The sequence below is a fragment of the Lissotriton helveticus genome, chromosome 10 (genome assembly GCF_964261635.1).
Source record: "Lissotriton helveticus chromosome 10, aLisHel1.1, whole genome shotgun sequence".
Taxonomy (NCBI): Eukaryota; Metazoa; Chordata; class Amphibia; order Caudata; family Salamandridae; genus Lissotriton; species Lissotriton helveticus.
In genome coordinates this window covers 930,453,341-930,475,582 of record NC_136071.1, presented here as the reverse complement: position 1 = coordinate 930,475,582, position 22,242 = coordinate 930,453,341, and the positions used below count along the sequence as shown (strand labels likewise).

Below are 22,242 nucleotides of genomic sequence, written 5' to 3'. Positions count from 1 at the left end.
AAAGGGCAAACTGGAGAACATCAGACAAATGGGCTCTCAAAGGGTCTATAGATTTCTCCCCACACCAAGTGACAAATCTTGACCACCTATAAGAATAGATGGACTTAGTGGAGTCACGCCTGGCTGACAAGATGACATCCACCACATCAGGCGGGAGAGAAAAAGAACTCAGGTTGCCCCGTTCAATCTCCAGGCATGAAGGTGTAAGGTCTGGAGGTGGGGGTGTAGAACCTGCCCCTCCATCTGTGAGAGGAGATCTGCCCTGTGAGGGAGACGGAGCGGCGGGTGAGAGGAGAGGCGGAGAAGGTCTGAGTACCACACCCTTCTTGGCCAATCCGGGGCGGTCAATATAACTTGGGCCCGGTCTTGGCGAATTTTCCTCAGAACCCGAGGAATCAAAGGTATGGGAGGAAACGCGTAAAGGAGTTGCGAGCTCCAACTCAACTGAAACGCGTCCCCCAAGGCTCCTTGCATCGGATACTGGAGACTGCAGAATGACAGGCAGTGAGCGTTCTCGTGAGTGGCGAACAGGTCCACCCGAGGAGTCCCCCACGTCCGAAAGACATGACGAACAACCTCTGGGTGAAGCCTCCACTCGTGGTCGGCCGAGAACTGCCGACTGAGACTGTCCGCTCGCACGTTCTGAACTCCGGCCAGATGATTTGCCATCAGACAAATCTGGTGGTCCTGAACACAGGACCAGAGACGCAGAGCCTCTCTGCAGAGACACTGCGACCCCACTCCTCCCTGCTTGTTGATATACCACATCGCGGTCGTGTTGTCCGTCAGGACCTGAACCGAACGACCGCGAAGGGAAGGGAGGAAGGCCTTGAGCGCCAGACGTATTGCCCGTAATTTCAGAAGGTTGATGTGAAGCAACCTTTCCTCTGGAGACCAAAGACCCTTGACCTCCAGGACCCCCAGATGAGCACCCCACCCGAGAGTGGATGCATCCGTAATTACTGTGGCCACCGATGGAGGAAGCTGAAAAGGCTTTCCCTGCGACAGATTGCCTTCCACGCTCCATCAAGTCAGATCTGCTGCAGTTTCTCTGGAGATCCTCAAACACTCCCTGAGATCTCCGTTGTGCTGATACCACTGCCTGTGGAGGCACCACTGGAGTGCCCTCATATGCCAGCGTGCATGGTTGACCAATAGAATGCAAGAAGCCATCAGACCGAGCAGGCGAAGAACCTTCAGGACTGGAACGACCGCTCCATTGCAGAACAAAGGAATCATTTCCTGAATGTCGCGAATCCTTTGAGGTGGAGGGAATGCACGACAAACAGTAGTGTCCAGTACCGCACCTATGAACAGGTTGCGCTGGGAGGGCACCAGGTGAGATTTGGGTACATTTATCGAAAAACCCAACCTGTGCAACAACTGAGTTGTCTCTTGCAGATGATGCAGCACCTTCTCCGGCGACTCCGCTTTGATCAACCAGTCGTCCAGATACGGGAACACACGTATCCCCGACCTCCTGAGATGTGCTGCCACCACCGCCATCACCTTGGTGAAGACTCGAGGCGCAGTAGTAAGACCAAACGGAAGGACCGCAAACTGGTAGTGTTGCGACCCAACCGTAAAACGGAGATACTTTCTGTGCGACTTCAAGATGGGAATATGAAAATACGCATCCTGCAAGTCGATCGACACCATCCAATCTTCTTCCAGCAGCGCTTGAAGAACCTGTGCAAGAGTGAGCATCTTGAACTTTTCCTGTTTCAGGTAAAGGTTCAAGATCCTGAGATCCAGAATTGGCCGAAGCCTGCCATCCTTTTTTGGGATCAGCAAATACCGGGAGTAGCATCCCTGACCCCTCTCCTGCTCTGGAACCACCTCTATCGCACCTTTTCGAAACAATGCCAGGACTTCTTCCTGCAGGAGAAGCAGGTGGTCCTCCGAACAATAACCCTGGCAAGGAGGATAATTTGGGGGAAATTCCCGAAAGGGAAGAGCATACCCATTCTCCACAAGATTGAGAACCCAAAGATCCGATGTTATTAATTCCCAATCTTGTAGAAAATGGGTAAGCCGGCCCCCCACTGGGCCCACATGATCCAGAATGGTGGATCTAGGGCTGCTTTGCTGCTGTGGCTGGGGGCTGGGATGGGGAAGAGGAGGAAGAGGAGGAAGCATTACGGCCCGAGCTCGGGCCCTTTGTTTGCCTCTATAAGCTCTGTATAAAGTGTTTTGCTGGTGCTGTGGCTGCTGTTGGGTTGACTTATAGTTTCGAAAAGAAGATCTGCCAAATCCTCTTGAACGCCTTACAAAAGTGCCCCTGGTCTGAAGGCCCAACGACTTTGCTGTTGCTCTGCTATCTTTAAAGCGTTCCAAAGCAGTGTCTGCCTTCTCCCCAAACAATCCAGACCCGTCAAAAGGAAGATCCATCAATGCAGCCTGGACATCAGTGGAAAACTCACTAGATTTAAGCCATGCGGCTCTCCTTGTCGCAACTAAAGAACCCATGATCCTCGCCACAGAATCAGCCGTGTCCAATCCACTTGGGATAACCTGCCTTGCTGCAGCTTCAGTATCAGAAATTACCTCCTGAAAGTCTTTCCTATCCTCCTCAGGTATTTTGGGCACCAATTGTTTCACAGTGTCCATAAGAGCGTGGATATAACGCCCCATCAAGCAGGTTGCATTTGTGGATTTTAAAGCCATACTGGTAGAGGAAAAGACCTTTTTAGCAGCCTGATCCTGCTTTCTCGACTCCTTTTCCGCTGGGACCTGCGGGAACGCACCCGTAGATCTTTTGGAACAAGCAGCCTGCACCACCAAACTCTCCGGCAGAGGATGAGATGTTAAAAATTCCGGGTCTTCAGGAGCTGCTCTATACCTCCTAGCTACAGCTCTAGATACAGCAGGAGCTGAAACAGGATTTTTCCAAATTTCTAAAATTGGATCCTTTAAGGCATCATTAAAAGGTAGTAAAGGTTCAGTCACTGAAGAAGGAGAGGGAAGGACCTCTGTGAGCAGATTAGATTTAAATTCTGCAGATGGTAGAGTAATGTTCAATAAATTTGCGGCTTTCTTTATCACCACATGATAAGGTGTCACATCCTTTGAGGGTTCATTAGAAACCGAAACAAGGTCCCATTCAGGTGACAGTTCAAGGCCACTAGCTACAGACAGGTCCTCAAAAGGGTCCTCAGAATCCTGTAGTTCGCCCTCCTCCAGATTTTCCCCTCTATATCTTTCCTCTTCCATTAATCTTTGGGCTTCACGCCTAGATCTTAGCTTCACATTCGAAGCCGTCGGATCCGCAATCGACTCAGACGGAGCCGGTGTCGAACTCGACGTCGGACGAGGGAGAGATTCACAACGCCGCTCAGGGTTCGGCATCAAAGTCGATGGAACTGGAGTCGAAGGAATCGGAGTCATCGATCTCGGCGTCGATGGCTTCGGAGTCGAAGGCCTCGCCGGAGTCGGATAATGCCAATGCGGCGTCGGAGCCAGCATAAAAGGCATAAAGGGCGCAGGTGCATAGGAATGAGGAACACCCAGACCATATGCCATCGGACCCATGGGACCAGTAGGAGCCCCAGAGGGATACATAGCCCTTGAATAGATTCCGAACATCGCATTCAGGAAATGCGTAGGGTCCTGACCTGGAGCCGGGAAGGCTGGGTATGAACCCCCAGGTTGCTCTTGAGGGCGTGGAGTCGAAACGACGTTGACTTCTTCTTCGGGCTGGTGCACTGGAGTCGTACGACCTTCGGGCATCTGAGCTCCACCCTCACCAACCTCCTCCTCACCTTCATCCTCCCGACCTGAAGGATGGGATGGGTCCGGAGATGGAACAGTCTTCTGCTTCGGTGAACTCGGTGAGTTCGCATGCAACGCCTCAACTTCGACATCGACATCGTGATCCTCCGAAGCCGAAGGAACTACCTTCTCGACCAGTTTCACTTGTGACTCCGGCTTGGAACCCGACTCCTTCCTCGATCGATGTCGGGATTCATGGGTTCTCTTTTTATGCTTCTTTCTAGAAGATCTTGAAGCATGGGCCGAGGACGAATCCGACCACGACCTCGATCGAGATCTTGACTTCGATCGTCGAGTTCGCGATCTTGACTTCTTCTTTTCTTTTCCTTCTTTAAACTTAGCAACTAGAAGTTTTGCTTCTCTCTCCCGGAGTGCCTTTGGTGTCATCTTCTTGCAGGACTGGCAGTCCTCGACGTCGTGGATGGAGCTCAGACACCACAAACAGCATTCGTGCGGATCTGTAATGGACATTATTTTGTTACATTCTCCGCAAGCTTTAAATCCAGTCTTCTTCGAGGTCATGTTGAAAATGAGAAGATAAAGAGACTAGAAATTTAGCAAGTAACAAAGTTACAGTAAAGGCTACAGACGATCCCAGAAAACTGTTAGCGTCGACGACGCGGAAAAAAGGGAACTGATGTCATCACGCCGGCGTGGGCCTATTGTAGGCGTCGGTGACGTCAGCGGAGCTGCGAGCGATGCCGTGCCTCTGTAACGTCCGAGTCCACGTCGGCGCGAAGCTACAAAAAGAATTTCCGAATGTTGCTGACGCAGGGGGATATTCACAAGGTGAGGAATCCACACGGCAGATGCATCTATCAGAATCCGACTTACCTGAACAACGATGTCCGAACCACGACAAATTCCGAACAACGAAGTTCTAAACCACGAAATCCTAAACCACGACTTTTCCCGGACTGCAATGCAAAACTATGCTTGGCATCTCTCCGCCCCCATTGTCTACATGTCACTCTCTCCCCCCCTCCCCCCCCCCACTATTGCAAAGACCTGACATTGATCTCAGAACCCGGACTGTTCACGTCACTCATCTCCGCCCCCACCCCTGTAGACTCACAAAAACAAGTGAACACCATTGTTCCGGGAGATGTTTACTCAAATAATCTTTGCTCGGGCTATATCCAATCAGCATTGAGGAGTGATAGAGCCATCAATGTGCACAATTAATCCCGTTTCCTATTGGTCACAATGGTTTCTCAGGGGCTAGATCACAGTGAGACGCCTCCTCAAAATATTAAGTAAATAGTTCAATTGGTTCCTGGGTATGTGATGTGTGCCCAGCTGGCACGCTCTGTTGTTTGTTCAGGGCACACTATGGTGCGTGATTCTCCATGCCTCAGATTTTGACGAGATAGCGCGCAATTCTTCTTGAATTAGGCTATGCACGTCCCCCACCCCCAACAAGACAACATATCATCGTGACGGGCTCAGAGGAAGGTTGGGAAGCAGCCAGCCTTCATAATGCCAACATGGTAATACTTTGGGGGAACCAAACACCACAAGTCTCTCCTCCTCCCAATCGATGTCAGGTAGGTAGGTGATTTAAATTTTAGATTGAATTAATTTAAATATTATTTATTTTATTCTTTTGTAAAATAATTAAATCAGAGTCAACATTTTGTAAAAAACTATTTTAAATAATGAAATTTGAAATTATCAAAAATATGCTTAATCGATATTGTTAATGTTGCCTTTTCCAAACATTTACATTTTTAAGCATAATATCAATTTAAAAAATGTACAATCATTTATAGTTTGTCAGGTTTTAGAAAATATAACAATACATTAAAATATAAACTGAATAAATTAAAAATAAAATGGATAATGAGCAATGTAAAAATATTTCGAAAAAGTATTGTAATTACAATAGTGCCATCTAATGGCCAGTCACGAAGTGTTTTTTTTTTCGTGGTTTAGGAAGTCGTTGTAAAATACAGTAGTGGTTTAGCATAGCTAGTTGTTCAGCTTTCGTGGTTCAGAAAGTCGTGGTTTAGGAAGTCGTTATTTAGTCATACATTCCTTACAGAGATAACACAAGCACTTTACCGCTGGTTAGCAGTGGTAACATGTGCAGAGTCCTAAAGCTAGCAAAACTGGAGGATTGAAGGTAAAAAGTTAGGGGAGAACCAGGTCTAACAGGTAGATATTTACCCCCCCCCCCCCCCCCAACAACTAATCCTCCAATTTCTTATATGTGGCTGGATGCTGGACATTTTATAATCACCTACCTAAGTCACGTCTCATCTGCTTCACAATCTTATACTCCCCTCCAATATGGCCAAAATATTCTATCACATTCGGAAACTATCCCCACAACTAGTTATTCTTTGACCTACATGATAATTTCTTTTAAAATGACTACTTTCTACGTCCTTAAATCAGACTGTAGAGACTGTGATACATGACAGATGATTACCCCAGAACTTGACTGCAGTGACAATACTTACTCGGATTAAAACACGAGGTAAGCTCTCAAGTAGACCTGTTACTCGTAGACGTGTGGTGTCAATGATGAACGGACTGCCCAATTCTCACTTTCCTGCTTTCACTCAACAGGCTTAATCTTCCTATTTGACAACACTTTTCTTGGACCCGATCCTCTACAAGAGGTAAGCATAATTAGAAACTGCTCCAGCCCTCGGGGTAGTGCCACTCAGGGCTGTACTGTCCATTTAAACACTAATTATTGTTTGCACAGTTTATGCTTGCTCTCATGTTTTATCATCATTGCCCTCTCCTTTTCCGTCATCTCCCAGACCACATACAAACTTGAGGTAGGCCCAATTTGTTCTAAGGACCAGCTTACTTTATTACTGTTATCACTAAGACCGACATTGAACCATCATTTATCTACATTTATCACCAGATTACCTTGGTTATGTCTGACCTAGCCCTCTGGTTACTAAAGACACCCTTTTATGGATTTTCTGCACTTGATCATTTCTCTATTTTTTTCCCATTACTTGGCCTATAGCAATGCAAACATAGAACCAAGCCAACACCTCCAAACTAGGAACCTCACAGGATGTTTTTAGTTCCAGTGTACGAGTTTCTATCTTTGACCGATAAGACTGGTGTACCAGGTAGGCAAGTAGTCCCTGGCCCTTTCTTTTTCTCCTCTGTACTACAGACTCTTTTTTTTCACTGTCATGTGCTTCTTCTTGACTCATGGAAACTTAGCTTAATACATTTACGCTATATCAGCTATAACTGTAACTATCAATATTTGTAGATTCAATCACATAATCTCTATGTAATATTCTGCACATTATGTATACCCAACACAAACTCTCTACAGCATTCTATCACTAGGGAAATTGCCCCTGATTATCTTGGAATCCTATTTCTCAAAGGCCTCCACCCGTGAAACTTCTGAATCTAAAACAACATATTCTCATCCAACGTAGGCACAAAGACACTTCTAGATAGCTATTCATCTTTAAATTGGATCCACCGACTATACACAATGGACATTGAGCCCAGTTTTGCAGTGTACACTGCACAGAGTGAGCGACACTTAGATTTAAAAAAATGATCACATAATATTTTGGGAGATTTCACTAATTTGTTTGTTCATTACATTTTCTTGTTCTTATGTCTCTACTTTCAATTACTGTTTTTATTTTTCCAATTTTCTGTATCCCTGATTTACTTGTTGTTCAAATGAATTGTTTGTTGCTACAAATAATCACTCAGCCTTGAAAAAGTCCCAGGCCTGTGCCCTGCATAAGGGGCGAAACACATATTGGCTGGCAGAATCTTCCATAAATAAACTTTACCTAAATAAACCATTGAGCTAACAATGTAAAATATGAGTCTAACTGTGTTATTGAATACTGAAGATGTATCTACTTTGAAAAAATGTCCCCACATATGATGTGCTGTTCGCCCTATTCCCCCGCAACCTAATCCATACCAGATAGTAATCTCAATCTCATTTTACATTTCTGAAACATAATAATAAAACTTGTAGACTATGTGGATATCATAATGAATCTCTATGCCACATGATGTGTGTCTGTCCTACTGTCAGCGAAGCAAGAATAACACTTCTAAAACCAATCTTAAAACTCCTTAACATGCGTACTTGTAGGCAGACTATTACTCGCTGGGCGGGGAGGTAATCAAATATTCTAATTTGTCGAGGGGTAAAGTTTTTAATTTTCATTGACACACTCTTATGAAAAGCGGATTTTGATCCTGTGAATTTGGCTATTAATGAGTTGGAAAATCCTGCACATATCCAGACATAATGACGTACTTTATTGTGAACCTGCAAACATGGTTGTAAATGAGTTGGACATTTTTTTATACATATCCTGACATAATGATGCACTTTATCGTGAAATTGTTTTAACTTACATTTGAACCTGTGAACATGGTTAATAATGAGTTGCAAACATTTTTGTACATATTCGGACATAATGATGCACTTTATCGTGAATTTGTTTTAACTTTACATTTTTTATAATTTTAAGTGTTTTATTTTATGGTTGTAAAAAACCAAATAAATAAAGAATTCTTCTTCTTCTTATAATAATATTGACATTTTAATAGTTCAAATGTTTACTCCTCACCTGTTAAAGGCTGCTATGCAATTTAAGCATAAATACTAACCAGTGATCCTTACCTTTCCATCAGTGTCTCAATGTAGGTCCTGAAGTGCTAGAACCAAAAAGGTCCCTGGAATCCAAATCAGGTAAGAAAATGGCACACAGATTTAATTTCTTTATAAACAAATATCTCATGAATCACTGACTTGTTTGCTTATTTAGTGCATAATTATAAATAAAAAATGTCTGTACACTCATAATAAATTAAAATGTTTATTTCTGCAAACGTATAATAGGTGATTCAAAAAGATACCGGTATATACAAAAATATAGGAGGAAGGTCTACAATACAAAGTCATGGCTGCACATTGTGCACCAATGCTTTTACAAAGCACTCACAATACTCTCTGTAAATTGCTCTAAATGGATTAAATGATTGCTATTTGTTGATACTTACAGCTTTGTTGTATATTCATCATAGTTCGCATTTTTTCATTTTAAAAAGAAAAAAAAGAAGATTTTCCATTCATCATAGTTCACATATTTCATTTAAAAAATAAAAAAGATTTTTCATTTTTAATCTGTAGATAAATGACATCCCTTTGTAAAGAAGAAGTAAATATACAATATTTCTCAACTCTGTGTTCTGGTTTCGGGTTTAGGCTATTCTTGCATAAAAGTTTCAACGTTCTGTTGGCCATGGATACAATAGTTCCCGTCGAAGTGAGGATATGTATGATTGATGCTAGTAATATATTTATAAAGCAGTTAGGACTTGCAGACTTCTTAAGATGCCCCTTAGCTGAACTGCTGCAAATATGGCGTGTGTAGAATGTGTGTGCCAAGCGGGATAAATTATAGGGTGGAGAGAGGGTGACCATGTAAAAACTTTAGGAAACTTATGAGAACTGCGTCTTTGGGTTACCTTAGCTGTGTCTGCTCACCTGTGCACTTTCAAAAACTGCCCTCGGACTATCGAATTTAGTTCAGGGGCTTTTTATAGCATTCAGGGAGAGGCAGTATTAATCTGGAAGGTGTCTGTCTTAAAACTTCATTTTAAATGCAACTTCAATCTAAGCGCCAGCTATGACTTCCTCTTGCCACTCCCTCGGCCCTCCCCCTAAAGTCCAAACATCTATTTTGCACTTGGTGATTCCAACTGAATATTTAATCAAACCAGTCCATTTAAATCTAAAGACAGGTTGAGGTCCCGAAACGGGGGGTTGGTGTCTCTAGGTTCCAACATGTAATGATTACATTGAAATCAGCAGTGATCTTCCAAACAGATCTATGCAGAGTGCACATCTCAATCATTTTTCGTGGATTAACCCCCCTCCACCACTACCCCCCTCAGATGTACTAGTTTGTTTTTGAAAATAAAAAGACAGTTGCTTCCCCTCACAATATGTTTTTTTTTTGTTTAAAGTTTAACGTTTTCATAATGTAAGATGTCTACAGAAACCGCGATCATGGAATTTGGAAAAGGCAAAGCACCATGCCTGGAATATTGATAATGCCATTCCCTGTGTACGCAATAAAAGGAATATTTCTATTTGAACCTCATTTTGAAATATTTACTCAGTAGAAAGGGGTATATTGAAATTCTTAAATGATGAAAGGGGTACCCCTTACTAAAGGAATCTTAGCTTGACATGCAGCATTTTTAGAAATCTTATCTGAATTTCTCCAGCAAAATGTCAAAATTTCCAATGTCAAAAGTTAATGGGGTTGGTGTGCTTAGGGGTTACTGTTGCATGTGTTGGTAGGTTTCCCAAGAGAGAATATTTCCACAAATCCTATACGTTGGAATTATATTTAAATACTAACGTGTAGAATCACATATCTCAATTGTATTCACCTCTAGTCATCAATTAATTATACAGCTATTTACAAATAAACTCCATTTATTTTACACAAACTTGATCTACTTTAGTATGATTTGACATTTTAATGCCTTTAACATTTTGAAGCGCTCCTCCTCGAATAGGAACTTTCTTGAGAGCGAGTGGTGTGTCTGCCAGAGGTCCACCGATGATTTCAGAAGGTGTGCTTTTAACAGTCACTCGCCGGCCATAAGCAATCTACAAAACCAAACAAATATGCATAGTTACCGTTTCACAATGGTTGTGCTGTGTGAATAAGAAGCATGCTTGAACCCAGTTTCGACAGATCCAGCAGGTATTTTGAGCGTTGTTTCAGGAATTCTCTAGCTAACACGGAAATTAAATTAAAATAATTTTGATTGTGATGGATATGAGAGTAAGTTCAAAGGCAGAATTAAAAAAAAGGCATTGTTTTGAGAAACAATGTGTTGGTGGCCAGATGTTGTGTGAGTACTGCGTACAGGGGAGTAGGCTGTTGATTGCGCCAATTTACCAGTAAACAGGGATGGGTTACAGATGCAGGTAGGACAGAGCAGAGGAAGCTGTCTTCTTGCCTTTCTGCACAGATCTAAAGAAGGAGTATAGGGGCAAAACCTGAGTGATACAATATGAACTGTCTAGAATTGGACAAAGCACTTAGGCGAGACTACTAACATATATGCATAGCTAAAAGATGGTGTAACACCTATAGTGACCGTGGGACCTGGAAAGAGATGCAAAAGCACAATCATAAAAACACATAATCTAGTGTTCTATCAGGAAGCACAGTAGTATGTACAAACCACCCATACAAGCTTCAAAGTTGTGGGCATATAAACCATGTTACGGCACTAGACGAACAAGTTTCCCTCTATAAAACTTCTTTCTGGTAGGGTCACTTTCTAGTTACAGATTCCACACCTTCTGAATATCACCAGGTGTCAGTGTGGTCCAGAACTTTTTCAACAGTACCTGTGCATGCCAGTAGGTGGTACCATGTGGCTCCACACCGATACTGTTTCGCTCCGGAATTGATGTGCAGAGCGTATATAGGCACCATTTCCTCCTACGTACTGACATCAATTGCTTTCGAGACTGTACATGTCCCCAGATGCAGAACACCAAAGGAAATTGGTGTGACCAGTGTGCAGACTCCTAGACTTGGGATCTTATTAATTGATAGCGTCCAGCCACAGAACAGGGAAGATGGGAGGGTAAATGAGGAATCATAACAGCAGAATGTCTCTACCAGAAAGAACGTTACTGAATATAAGTAACTTATTCTTCTGATAGAGACTTCTAGCTCAGATTTATCACCTTTTGAATAGTTACCAAAGCAATACCTAATTGGAGGTGGGCTATGAATGTGCTCAAACTAGAAAGTCATGTAGAGCTGAGTGGACAAAATGCCCTTCTCCACAGACCTGACTGTCCAGACAACAGTGCTTCGTCAACATATGGAAGGGTGCCCAGATAGCCACCTGGCAAATGTCTAGGACAGAGACTCTGCATACCAACACAGTGTAGCAGCTTTAGCCCCTGCAGTATGAGCATGTAATCTTTACAGAGTATGCTTTTTTAGCCAATGCGTAGCAGGTCTTAATGCAGAGCATGATCCAGCAGGAGATGGTTCCCTTCTGCACAGCTCTGCCTTTTTTTGCTCCCATGAACCCCAAGAAAAGCAGATCATCTACCCTATGGTCTTTAATACAATCAATGTAGAAACTCAATGCTCTCCTTGGGTCCAAGCGATGGAGTCCGTCCTCCTTGTAAGAGCAGGGAGGTGGAGCATAGAAAGCCAGCAGGGTGATGTTTCTAGAAATAAAGCTAGAATCAGCAGAACCAGCTTGTGTGGGAAGAAAGCAGGTGGACACAGAGAGCTTCAAGCTCCCCTACATGCCATGCCAATGTTATGGTGATGTGAAATTCTCTTGAGGGTGAGGAGCTGCTGTGAAGTGGCTCAAATAGAGTGCACATTGGAAAGGTGAGGATCAAGCTAAGCTTCCCCGTGGCATAACGAAAGGAGAAGGAGGAAGCAAATGTTGCAACCATTTAAAAAGTCACATAACAACAAGAGACTTGAACAAAGAATGCTGATTCAGCATTTGCAAAAATGGTGAACGAGCTGAAAGAAACCCTTTAACTGTACCCAGAGCTAGAGACAAAACATACAATAAAATGCCAGCTAACTTGGCCTGAAGGGGGTCAACCTACCAACTCGTGCACCAAGCTAGAAACGTATCCAAAGGACAGATGCAGCCAAGAGTCTCCTGGCTGCCAAGATAACATCAACCACTTGCGGAGGAAGGTCAAAGGTGTTCAGCTGTCGCACCCCAATCTCATATGTGAAGGTGGGGTTTCCGAAGGGTTGAGTGCAGAACCCTGCCCTGCTGCTGCAAAAGCAGGTCCTCCCGAAGGGCCAGCCTAATCAGAAAACAGATGCACTAGCCCAGGAGTTCTGGATAACATACTCCCTGTGCCTAATCAGGGCCACTAGGATTATTTGGGCCCGGTCAGGTCTCATCTTCTCAGGGAATGAGTGGTATCGATGAGAAGGAATAGCAGGAGTCCCGAGTTGCAGGCCTCCGCATCTCCAAGCGAGAGACACCCCTTGGAAACTCCACTGTGCAGGAGCGCTGACATAGTGCAATCTTGGCGGTGGCAAACAGATCGAGCAAAGGTTGCCCTCACTTGCGCATGAGACCTTGTACCACCTCCGGGTGTAGTTGCTACTTATGAGCCACTAGGCGCCAACAGCTGAGCTTGTCCACCCTGGCAGTCAATGATTCTGCTAGGTGAATCACCACAAGGAAGATAACTTGGTTGGCCAGCATTTCCAGAAGCACAAGACATACTGGCAGAGAGTTGGTGGCCTGGAGGAGTGTGGCTCAATGGTTAGAGCGGCAGACCCTGATGCAGAGTTCTGACCAGGGTTCAATTCCCGCCTCGGCGGGTCTTGGGCTCAATTTCCTCGGACCTGACAATTCTAGCCTCGGTGCCTATTCTAATCATGGGCCCCACGCTGCAATTCTGGGCAATAGCTTGCTTAACCTCCACACCAGCCCCAACAGCGCTAGGATGCCTGGCTTCACCCTGGGGGTGCCCAGGAGTGGACACTTTACAGGGAAAGCCAGGAAGGGTTCCACAGCGGTATGAGTAATAGCACCAGGAAACCGCTTGGTGGCAGTGCGCTCTACAAATACCTTGACATTTACACCCCACCGTTTGTTGCAGTACCACATGGCGGTGGTGTTGTCTGTGAGCATCTGTACTAGTTTCCCAATGATGGATGGAAGGAATGCTGAAAGTTTGAAATGGCGCTAGGACTACGGCTGAGACCAGAGACCTCTAACCTTCACCTTTCCCTGATGACCACCCCTACCTAGAAGTGATGCATCGGTCATCACACTGGTTGGAGAAGGAATAAGGGTCTGCAGCCTACCCAATCGCAGTCCAGTAAACACCAATGCAGATCTTTTGCAGTCCCCTTTAAAATTTGACAAGGTCAGAAAGGTCCCTCTGACGCTGGGCCTACTGAGGCTTTAGATCCCACTGCAGAGCCCGCATATGCCACCTGGAGTGATCGACCAGCAGGATTCAGGAGGCCATGAATCCCATCAGCCTCAGAGTCGACCTCCCTGAAATCCAGTTAATCCTCTGAAATCCGGGACCAAGACTGAAAGCAGTGGACTCTCTTCCCCAAGGGAAAGGCACGAAACCAAAATGTGACCAGATGGCTCTGATGAAGAGGAGCATCTGAAAAGGATTCAGGTGTGACTTCTGCACGTTGATAGTGAACCCCCAAGGATGACAGGAGGTTCGCCGTAGTCTGAAAGGGGATGACAACTGCTTTCAACAGCTAGTCTTCAAGGTGATGGCGAAGACAGCGAAGATAGCAGAAGATCGAAAGATAATGCATCGCGAACACTTTACTACATTGACCAGAGTCCTTAGGGGGGACACCGCCGGTGTGTGAGTAGTGTGCGACCCCACCCCCATTTGTAGCTAGTCTTCAAGGTAGGGGAAACCTGGCACCACGAGCTCCAAAGATGTGCTTCCACCACCAGCATCACTTTTGTGAACACCTGAGGGGCGCTGGTGAGTCCGAAAAGGAGCACAGCAAACTGTAAATCTACCTGTCCCACCGCAAACTTCAGGTAACGCCGGTAGGATGGATATATGAAAAGAGGCATCCTGCAAGTCCAAAGCTATAATCCAGTCTCCACAGTTTACGGTAGAGAAGCCCAGGGCCAGTGTGAGCATTTTGAATTTTTCCTTCCAGAGAAATGTATTGAGAGGGTGCAGGTCTAGAAAAGGCCAGAGGCCGCTGTCCCGCTTAGGCACCACGAAGTAGCGGGAATAGCAACCACGTCCTGGTCGTGGTGCACATTTGCTTTCAATAGCCCTTTTGGCCAACAAGGCTTACCCGTCCGGTCACAAAAAAAAAAAAGATAGTCTTCCATCATTCGCTTTGGTGATGGTGGAAAGTGCAGTAGTGTAGAAAGAAAGGAGACACCATCTGTGTCCCTGCTGGAGTAAACCTCAGCGGAATACGCTGTGACATGTGAAAGTAATTGACATCATTGCATACAGCTGAATTAAATTCAGTTCCATAAATTTCCTCAGTTTTGTGTACCGCTTTTAGCATTCATTGATGAAATTGTGCTATGAAATGTTATGTAGCCGACCACTTTTTTGTAATTACACGTTGACCCAGGTCGGTGAGTACTAAGGGTTTACCCCGTTATTACCTACCACTGGGAATAGAGCTCAGCAGGGGGCTAGTGGATGAAAATACTCATTTGCAAAAGGTTTCAACCTGTTTGGACTCTCTGTCTGGGGAAGTAGTTGGGAATGTTTTGAAATGAGTCTTACTTGCGTCAGAGACGGGTCCGGGCTTGGGCCAGAGGCATTGTAACAGACTTGGAGGGTCCAGCTGGCGCAGAGGATGAACCCACCAGCATTATTCCAGGTGAAGGTCCTTTCAGCTGTCTGGGGCTTAAAGGCACATCAGAGAGAGTCGGCAACATGGCTGCACAAACTCTTTGATCTGTTGCAGAGTGGTAGATGGCCCAGGAAACTCTGGTTGTGCTGAGACGAGTTGCGGAGCCAGCTCGGTAGTCAGTCGACTTCGGGAGCGAGATCTAGATACATGGTGCCAGCCCCCTCCCCTGCCTACTCAGGTAACTGTGAGTGGTGAGAAGGCACCGACTCCAACTTTTATTTCTCATGTTTATTTTTTAACTTACCGGATGATTTGGATCGCAATGAAGTCCAACCTCGTGAGCTGCTTTGGTGACTCTTGTAGCGGAAATGGGACCGGGACCAAACCTTGGACTTGGACCGCAGCTACGAGCGGTCTTAGCAAAGAATCTTTTTTATGCTTGGCGATGCAAAGTTTCACCTCGTGGTCCCAGATGGCCTTTGGGCTCATCAACACAAGTCACTGTAGGTCTTGGTGTTGTGGGCCGACCCCAGACACCACAGGCACACATGATGGGGATCTGCCACAGACATGTGATTGCAACAGTTCCTACAGGGGATAAAACATTTCATTTTAGGAGGAGACATAGCTTGCATACTTTTGGAAATTTGAAAAATAAAAAATGTCACTGAAAGTTCAGAGAAAACTCCGGATCTGCATCATGAGGGGCTGAAAGAAAGGAACTGATGTCAGTATGCAGGAATGGTACCTGTATTGGCTCTGCCCGTCATTTCCAAAGCAGATCAGTGTCGGTGCAGAGCCACACGGCTTCACCTACCGGCTGGGAAATTTCCAGCTCCAGACTGAGGCCTAGGAGATAGTCAAAAGGTGTGGCTAGAAGTCTCTATCATAACTGTCTATTCATAATCCAAAATTAATGAGTCCAAGTTATGAGTAGAATGCATTCACACATTTAATGGCAATACCCAAGCTTTTGGCTTTGCTAATGTTTTTTGGTGATGCTGTTCTGTTTTGAGAAAAAAGAAAAAAAGTGCTTGTTTGCCGATGGCTTACTACACATGCATGCATATGCATCATGAAGCCTTTATTTTTTTTTTACTTTTAATTTCGAATTCCAACATGTAGGAAACCAAGCTACATAATCTGCCCGGTAGCAAACAGCAGTGGTGGTCTTGCCCAAAAGGTTTTTAAAAATCGATATTTCTTTTAAGAACAAGACAAGTAGGAGTTGGGGAGTACAGAAGAGTGGGTGGTGAGAGAAAGCCAATGGCACGCATGAGCAAGAGGGCTGAGGGCTTTGGAGCAAGGGAGGAGTCAGGGGAGATTAAAAAAATAACAAAAAAGCAAAAAAATGAAATGCAGGGCAGGGAACGCAATCGACTAGTTAAGGGCAGGGGGAGCAACACAGAAAGCATAGTATGGGAAGTTGCACATGGAGGAGAGAGCCAGACAACGCATGCTTCCCCATGGAGAAATTATAACAAAACAAAGAAATTGTCTCCTGTTGTGAAGTGTTGCAAGGTTACAAGTCTCCCGTTCAAAAGGTAGGTAAATGAAGCTGTGTTCCAAGGATAGGACAAATGCATGAATAGGAAAGCAAATCATTGAGTAAGATGAAAGCAAAAAAAACTGATTGAAAATAACAGGACTTTACAATTGACAGCTGAAAGCTACAAGCTTTCTGTAGCGAAACCTAAATGCAAGTGTTAGAAATTGAGGTTTCTGGTTGGCAGAGTATACACCCTGTCCAAGCAGGAGCCACAGTCCTAGTCAGGGTAAGCCAGATACACAAGCTAAATTAACCTGGTAGCTTGCCACAAATCAGTCAGGCTTAACTTAAGAGGCAATGTGTAAAGTATTTGTGCACACCTTAATTACCGTAACATGATGAAAACACCACAAAAAGACTCCACACCAGTTTAGCAAAATAGAGACTGTTTATCGGATTAAAACAGGACCAAAGCGACAGAAATCTAATTCGTAGGACTCGAGATATGAATTTTTAAAGATTAAAGCCAGAAAAAAGTGATTAGAAGTCACTATCAGACAAAAGGTTACCTTTGGTCATGAGGGACCGGTGCAAATCCAAAGTATAGGGTAACTGAGATGGACGGCAGGCCGGCTACAGAATCTACGCAGGGCCAGCTGAAAAAGTATCTCATATGGAGGAAAGCACCGAATTTGAAGACTCGGTCTGTCATTTCCGATCCATGCAGTAGGGCCACTGTGTCGTTGCCAAGCCTTGCAGATGGTGTCAAAGGATCGGTGCTGCATCGTACTTCAGCTATGCAAGGATGCCCTCAGATCGGTGCTGTGTTGTCATTGAGTCTCGCTGTTGGTACCAATTTCATTGTCGATTCGGCACTTAGTCAGTGTCGAAAAGTGATACGCCGATTTTTCTCAGGCAGTTGGGTCGATGCACCACATTTAAAAAAAAACTTCTGCAGAACCCACTTCTGATCCCCAGGATTTGAGGGGGGCACCTCAAGCAAGGGTAGGACTCATAGATTGCAGATTCCAGCAGCATCAGCAGAGTTACAAGAAATATTTTTTGTACCTGAGATTTCACAAAACAGGAGGCACGCCAGTAAGCCATAGGAAAAGGGATGTAGAAAGCAGGTACTGTCCTTCTCACTCACAGGTAAAAAAGCAGCAGGCAGCAGGACAACACACCAGAGCAAGTTGTAAAGGGGAAGTACGTCCTATGGCACAGCAATCAGTAGGCAGCTGGCCAGCACAGCAGAGCAAGTAGCAAAGTGTCAGTCCCCCCTACAGCACAACAGCTCTTCTTCCAGGCAGAATTTCCTTGGTTCCAGTGCAGTTTTCATTTGGTGGTGTCAGAGGTCCAGTACTTATACCCAAATGTGCCTTTGAATTAGAAGAGACATCAAAGAGACCTTTGAAGATCATAAAGTCCATGCTTTTCCTGCCCTGGCCCCAGACATAGTACAGGGAGGATATGCAGCTTTTTGTGTGGGGGCAGGCACTGCACTAGTCAGATGAAGGTGTCAGCTCCTTCCTCCCACTCTACCTCACGAAGGCCCATCGGCCCTGGATGGGCTATCAGGATGAAAATGTCACACACCTTTTCCCTTTGTGTGACTGTCTATAGGGAATGTAGAAGAGGCCTGCTGCCACTCAACCCAGACGTGTATTCAGAGACAGGCAGAGGCGCGCAAAGGCACATAATGGTTAAACTAAGAAAATACCAATTTTCTAAAGGTGTCATTTTTAGACATACAACTTAACCCATTCCCTGCGCCGCGAATTCTGCCGCGGGGGTCTAGGGGGTGGGCGTGGCACTCCGTTACTTATGACGGCTCCACGCCGTCATGAGTCACGGGCGGCATGTGCTCATGACGGCGTGGAGCCATCATGACCCCGCCCACTCAATAATTCGCCTGCACAGGTGGGGAATTAGTGCCGCGTGGGCGGAGCGGCAGCGGCATGATGGCTCCACACCGTCATAAGCGCACGCCGCCCATGACTCATGACAGCGTGGAGCCGTCATGAGCACCTAAAGGGTTAAAATTCGACTCCACCATAAGTTGTGATTTTAAATTGCGAGTCCAGAGACACCAAACTCTAAATTTCGATCTGCTTCCTATTGGAAATTACACATAATAGCTGTTTAAGGCAATCTCAATGTTATCCAATGGTAAAGCTAGGCCTTACAGTCAAGTATAACGGATTTAAGAGTATTTCACTACCAGAACATGTACAAATTAAAAGTACATGTCCTACTTTTTAAATATAGTGCATCCTTCCCATGGGGCTATCTAGGGCTTACTTTAGGGGTGACTAACATGAAATAAAAAGGAAGGTTTGGGCCCAGCAAGTGGGTTAACTTGCCAGGTCGAAATGGCAGTTTAAAATTGCACAGACAGGCCCTGCAATGTTAGACCTGCCTAAGCAATGTTTAAAGGGCTACTGAGTGGGTGTCACAATCAGTGCATCAGGCCCACTGGCAGCATTTAATTTACAGGCCCTGGGTACATATAGGGCACTTTACCAGGGACTTATAGGTAAATTAATTATGCCAATTATGGATAAGCCAATTTTACCATGTTTAAAGTACAGGGCATATGTATAGCATTGGTAAAGTGTCCAGAATCCTAAAGCCAGCAAAAATGAAATCAGCAAAACAGGAGGTCAGACAGCAAAAAGTCTGGGGAAACCACACCAAGGATGCCAGGTCTAACAGTAAGATAGAGCGAAAAGAAAGAAAGAAAAAAAATTGTGATAGAGAATGGAGGTATGTTGAGAAAAACAAAGGTTACTCATCAATACAACACAAGGGATTAATCAATGTGTTACCTCATAATGTAGCTCTCCAGCAGATGTAGATTTGTCCTAGAGTGAAATACTTTTTAGATTATTTCCCATCATCAGGATGAGAATTCCCATGATTGTATTTCTTTTTACTTTTTGTACTGCTGGCAGTACATTAGCACATAACTTGTACCTATATTCACGTCACTTATCTATATCCTTTCAAGCTTTTTGTTCTTAAGTCAATCAGCGTCAACTGACTTTTTTGGCTGTTTGTGAATCTTTCTCCATATGGCTACTTAACATCCAGAATCACATTTCTCATCACTGGAGGTTTTTTAATAAATTCACGTGCATTTTTTCAAACCATGGAGAGGCTCTGGGATGGCACCAGGGACATCAGTAGGTTCCTGATGGACTTGGGGGACTTTTGCATCTGATTATGCACTTCTGTACAAGCAGCTGATTTTCCTGAGGGCGTGCACGTTTATTTTCTTTGTTGCTCCGCAGAACACTTGTAAAGAGTATCTGCAAATTGAACTCTTGTGGTTACTATTCCTTTCGTAGAATAAGTGAGTCTTTGCCCAGCAACGACCTATTGGCTAGGGTTAAACCAAACTTTATTTACAATCTGCTGTCGCCAAGTTCATTGCTGAAATATTGCTTGGCTGTCATCGATGCACTTCTCTGTAGAGAGCCAACGTTATTTATTGAGTCTAAGTTGTGCCTGGGCCATAATTACATATAGGGTTCACTGTCTCTTAGGTGCCCTTTCTGCAGACTGAGGCAGTGCGCCAGATTACACACACAAATGTACTGTCAACAGAGCAGGCGCGTTTTTGCACTAAGAAGAGTGCATTAGTAAAAGACAGGGCAACCACAGTCCTGTCTTTCTGTGGAGGCCAACATGCCTCATATTGGAGGGGGAGCAGGGATCCCCACCAGGCAAGTGCAGTGTGTCAATCCACTCTCCTACAGGGGAATACCTGGCAGATAGGTACATGTGAACCCCTGGGCCCCTTCTCTGACAGCGCTCCCAAGGGGCACACTGACAGTGTGCCACCTCTGTGTGGCAAAAATAAGTGTGCTTCATGATGACTTTCTTACCATTGTGCCCACATGTGTAATACAGCCAGGGTGCAACAGGAAAGGGTTCCTTCATGACCACCCTGGTGCAAAATGCACACCAGCAAGATCCAAATTATAAAAGGTGCAGCACAAGCATCTGTAACGCCTTGTAAAATACCAAAGATCCGCAAACCACAGATGCAAACACCCGCTGCACCCCATGAACACTTTCTGAAAAAAGGCCAGTTTGGCATTTCGGGTTTAAAGTATCTCCTCTGCTGCAGGATTTAGATTTGAGAAAAAAACTGGTCTGTGATCCGTAAGAATGACTCCTGAATTAAAGAAGCCTATACTTCACTCACTCTTCCAGCTGACATAACTGAGCCAGGGTTCCACCTTTTAAGACTACTAGATGCAGGAACGCACCAGTTCAAAGGGTCTGCTCATTAGTCTCGACAGTACTACATTGACGTTTCCATTGGGAGCCACTTCCTTACAGATGGAATCCTACGTAATTACTCTTTTAATTGACTTTGACAACAGGAAAAAAATAAGCATCTCCCCCTCTCCTTTTGTACTTCGCTATTCTCATGAAGGAAACGGAGGTAAAAGTACGTTGCCGACTGGACCTCACTTCATGCATGATGTGAGGCCTGATGCCTTTCGGTGACCAATCAATTGTGGCATCTGATGTCAATTTCTTCTGCTAGGACTTTGGTGTTTAACTACCCCATGCTTGGCATTTTTCAGAGTTAAATTGAGACTGGGTGTCCAAACTGCAATTCTTCAGCAGCCAGATGCAATGTTCCCTAGCTGAAGCCAGCCTGAATGGAAGGAGTGGAAATGTTGCAGCTGAACCAAAAACAAACACGTTATTTACTGTGGCACATCTGACTGGAGAATGAAAGCGTGTCATGTAAATCTACAGACACGAGACACTTGAATTCTAGAGCACGCAATTCTGTACGGCTTCATCAGATTTTTGATGGACAGTTGCCTTGTAGTTGTTTTTTGTATTTAATGGCATATTAAATAAAGAAACAGAGATCCATAATTCGTTTTAATCCTCACCCGTTGTTGGGAAATGGGAATTATGTTCAGTAACATCATTTATCTATTTCCGTTTCTGGCACCCTTGCAACAACATACTTGAGCAGTAGATTCTCCCCTTTTATCAAGAGCTTTCCTTAGAGTTCAAGGGTGGGTTCGGAGCGGCAAGGTGGGCGTCTGCTGGAGAATGTAAGAGGGAAACCACTAAAGATTTTATGGCAAGGTACGGAGGCCAATTTTATGCAATCCTCCCATACTGGTCCAAAGTGATCTCCTCCTACTCCACACAATTTGCCCCCATTCTTTTCTCTGGAGTGTCTAGTAACTTTTTTTTAACTGCAGGAGGTCAGTTATATGGCTAATGCTGCTTTTCTCTAACATTTTCAGAGCCCACTAACTGACAAAAATATTGATACTAGCTATGAGGTGGTTGTCTCGGACATGTATACATAGAGTACTGAATACACTTAATTTAAACTGACAGAAGTGCCTGCCAACCTGCTGAACAAGGAGATGCTCGTCTTTTAAAAATAAATCTTAATAGCGAGGAAACTGCCTTCATTCCCAAATCTGCATTGCTCCATTAATGGGCCTTGTCACTGAATATACCACATATCATAAAAAGCCCTGTCATGTTATAAAACAGAGTAGCCTAAACCCCCCTCGCCTTTTACCAAAAGAACAAGTTACTTACCTTCGGTAA

General features: G+C 44.6%; 1 protein-coding gene across 1 annotated transcript in view; it reads right to left on the bottom strand.

Annotated features, from left to right (window-relative positions):
* Window positions 1-8,592: 8,592 nt before the first annotated feature.
* The window catches only part of CFAP69 (cilia and flagella associated protein 69), a 599,649-nt gene continuing 585,999 nt past the window's right edge, over window positions 8,593-22,242 (bottom strand). Inside the window, exon 23 of the mRNA XM_078663586.1 lies at window positions 8,593-10,423. Within this exon, the coding sequence (XP_078519712.1) occupies window positions 10,247-10,423 (177 nt within the window). The 3' untranslated portion in view covers window positions 8,593-10,246. The remainder of the gene's footprint in view (window positions 10,424-22,242) is intronic.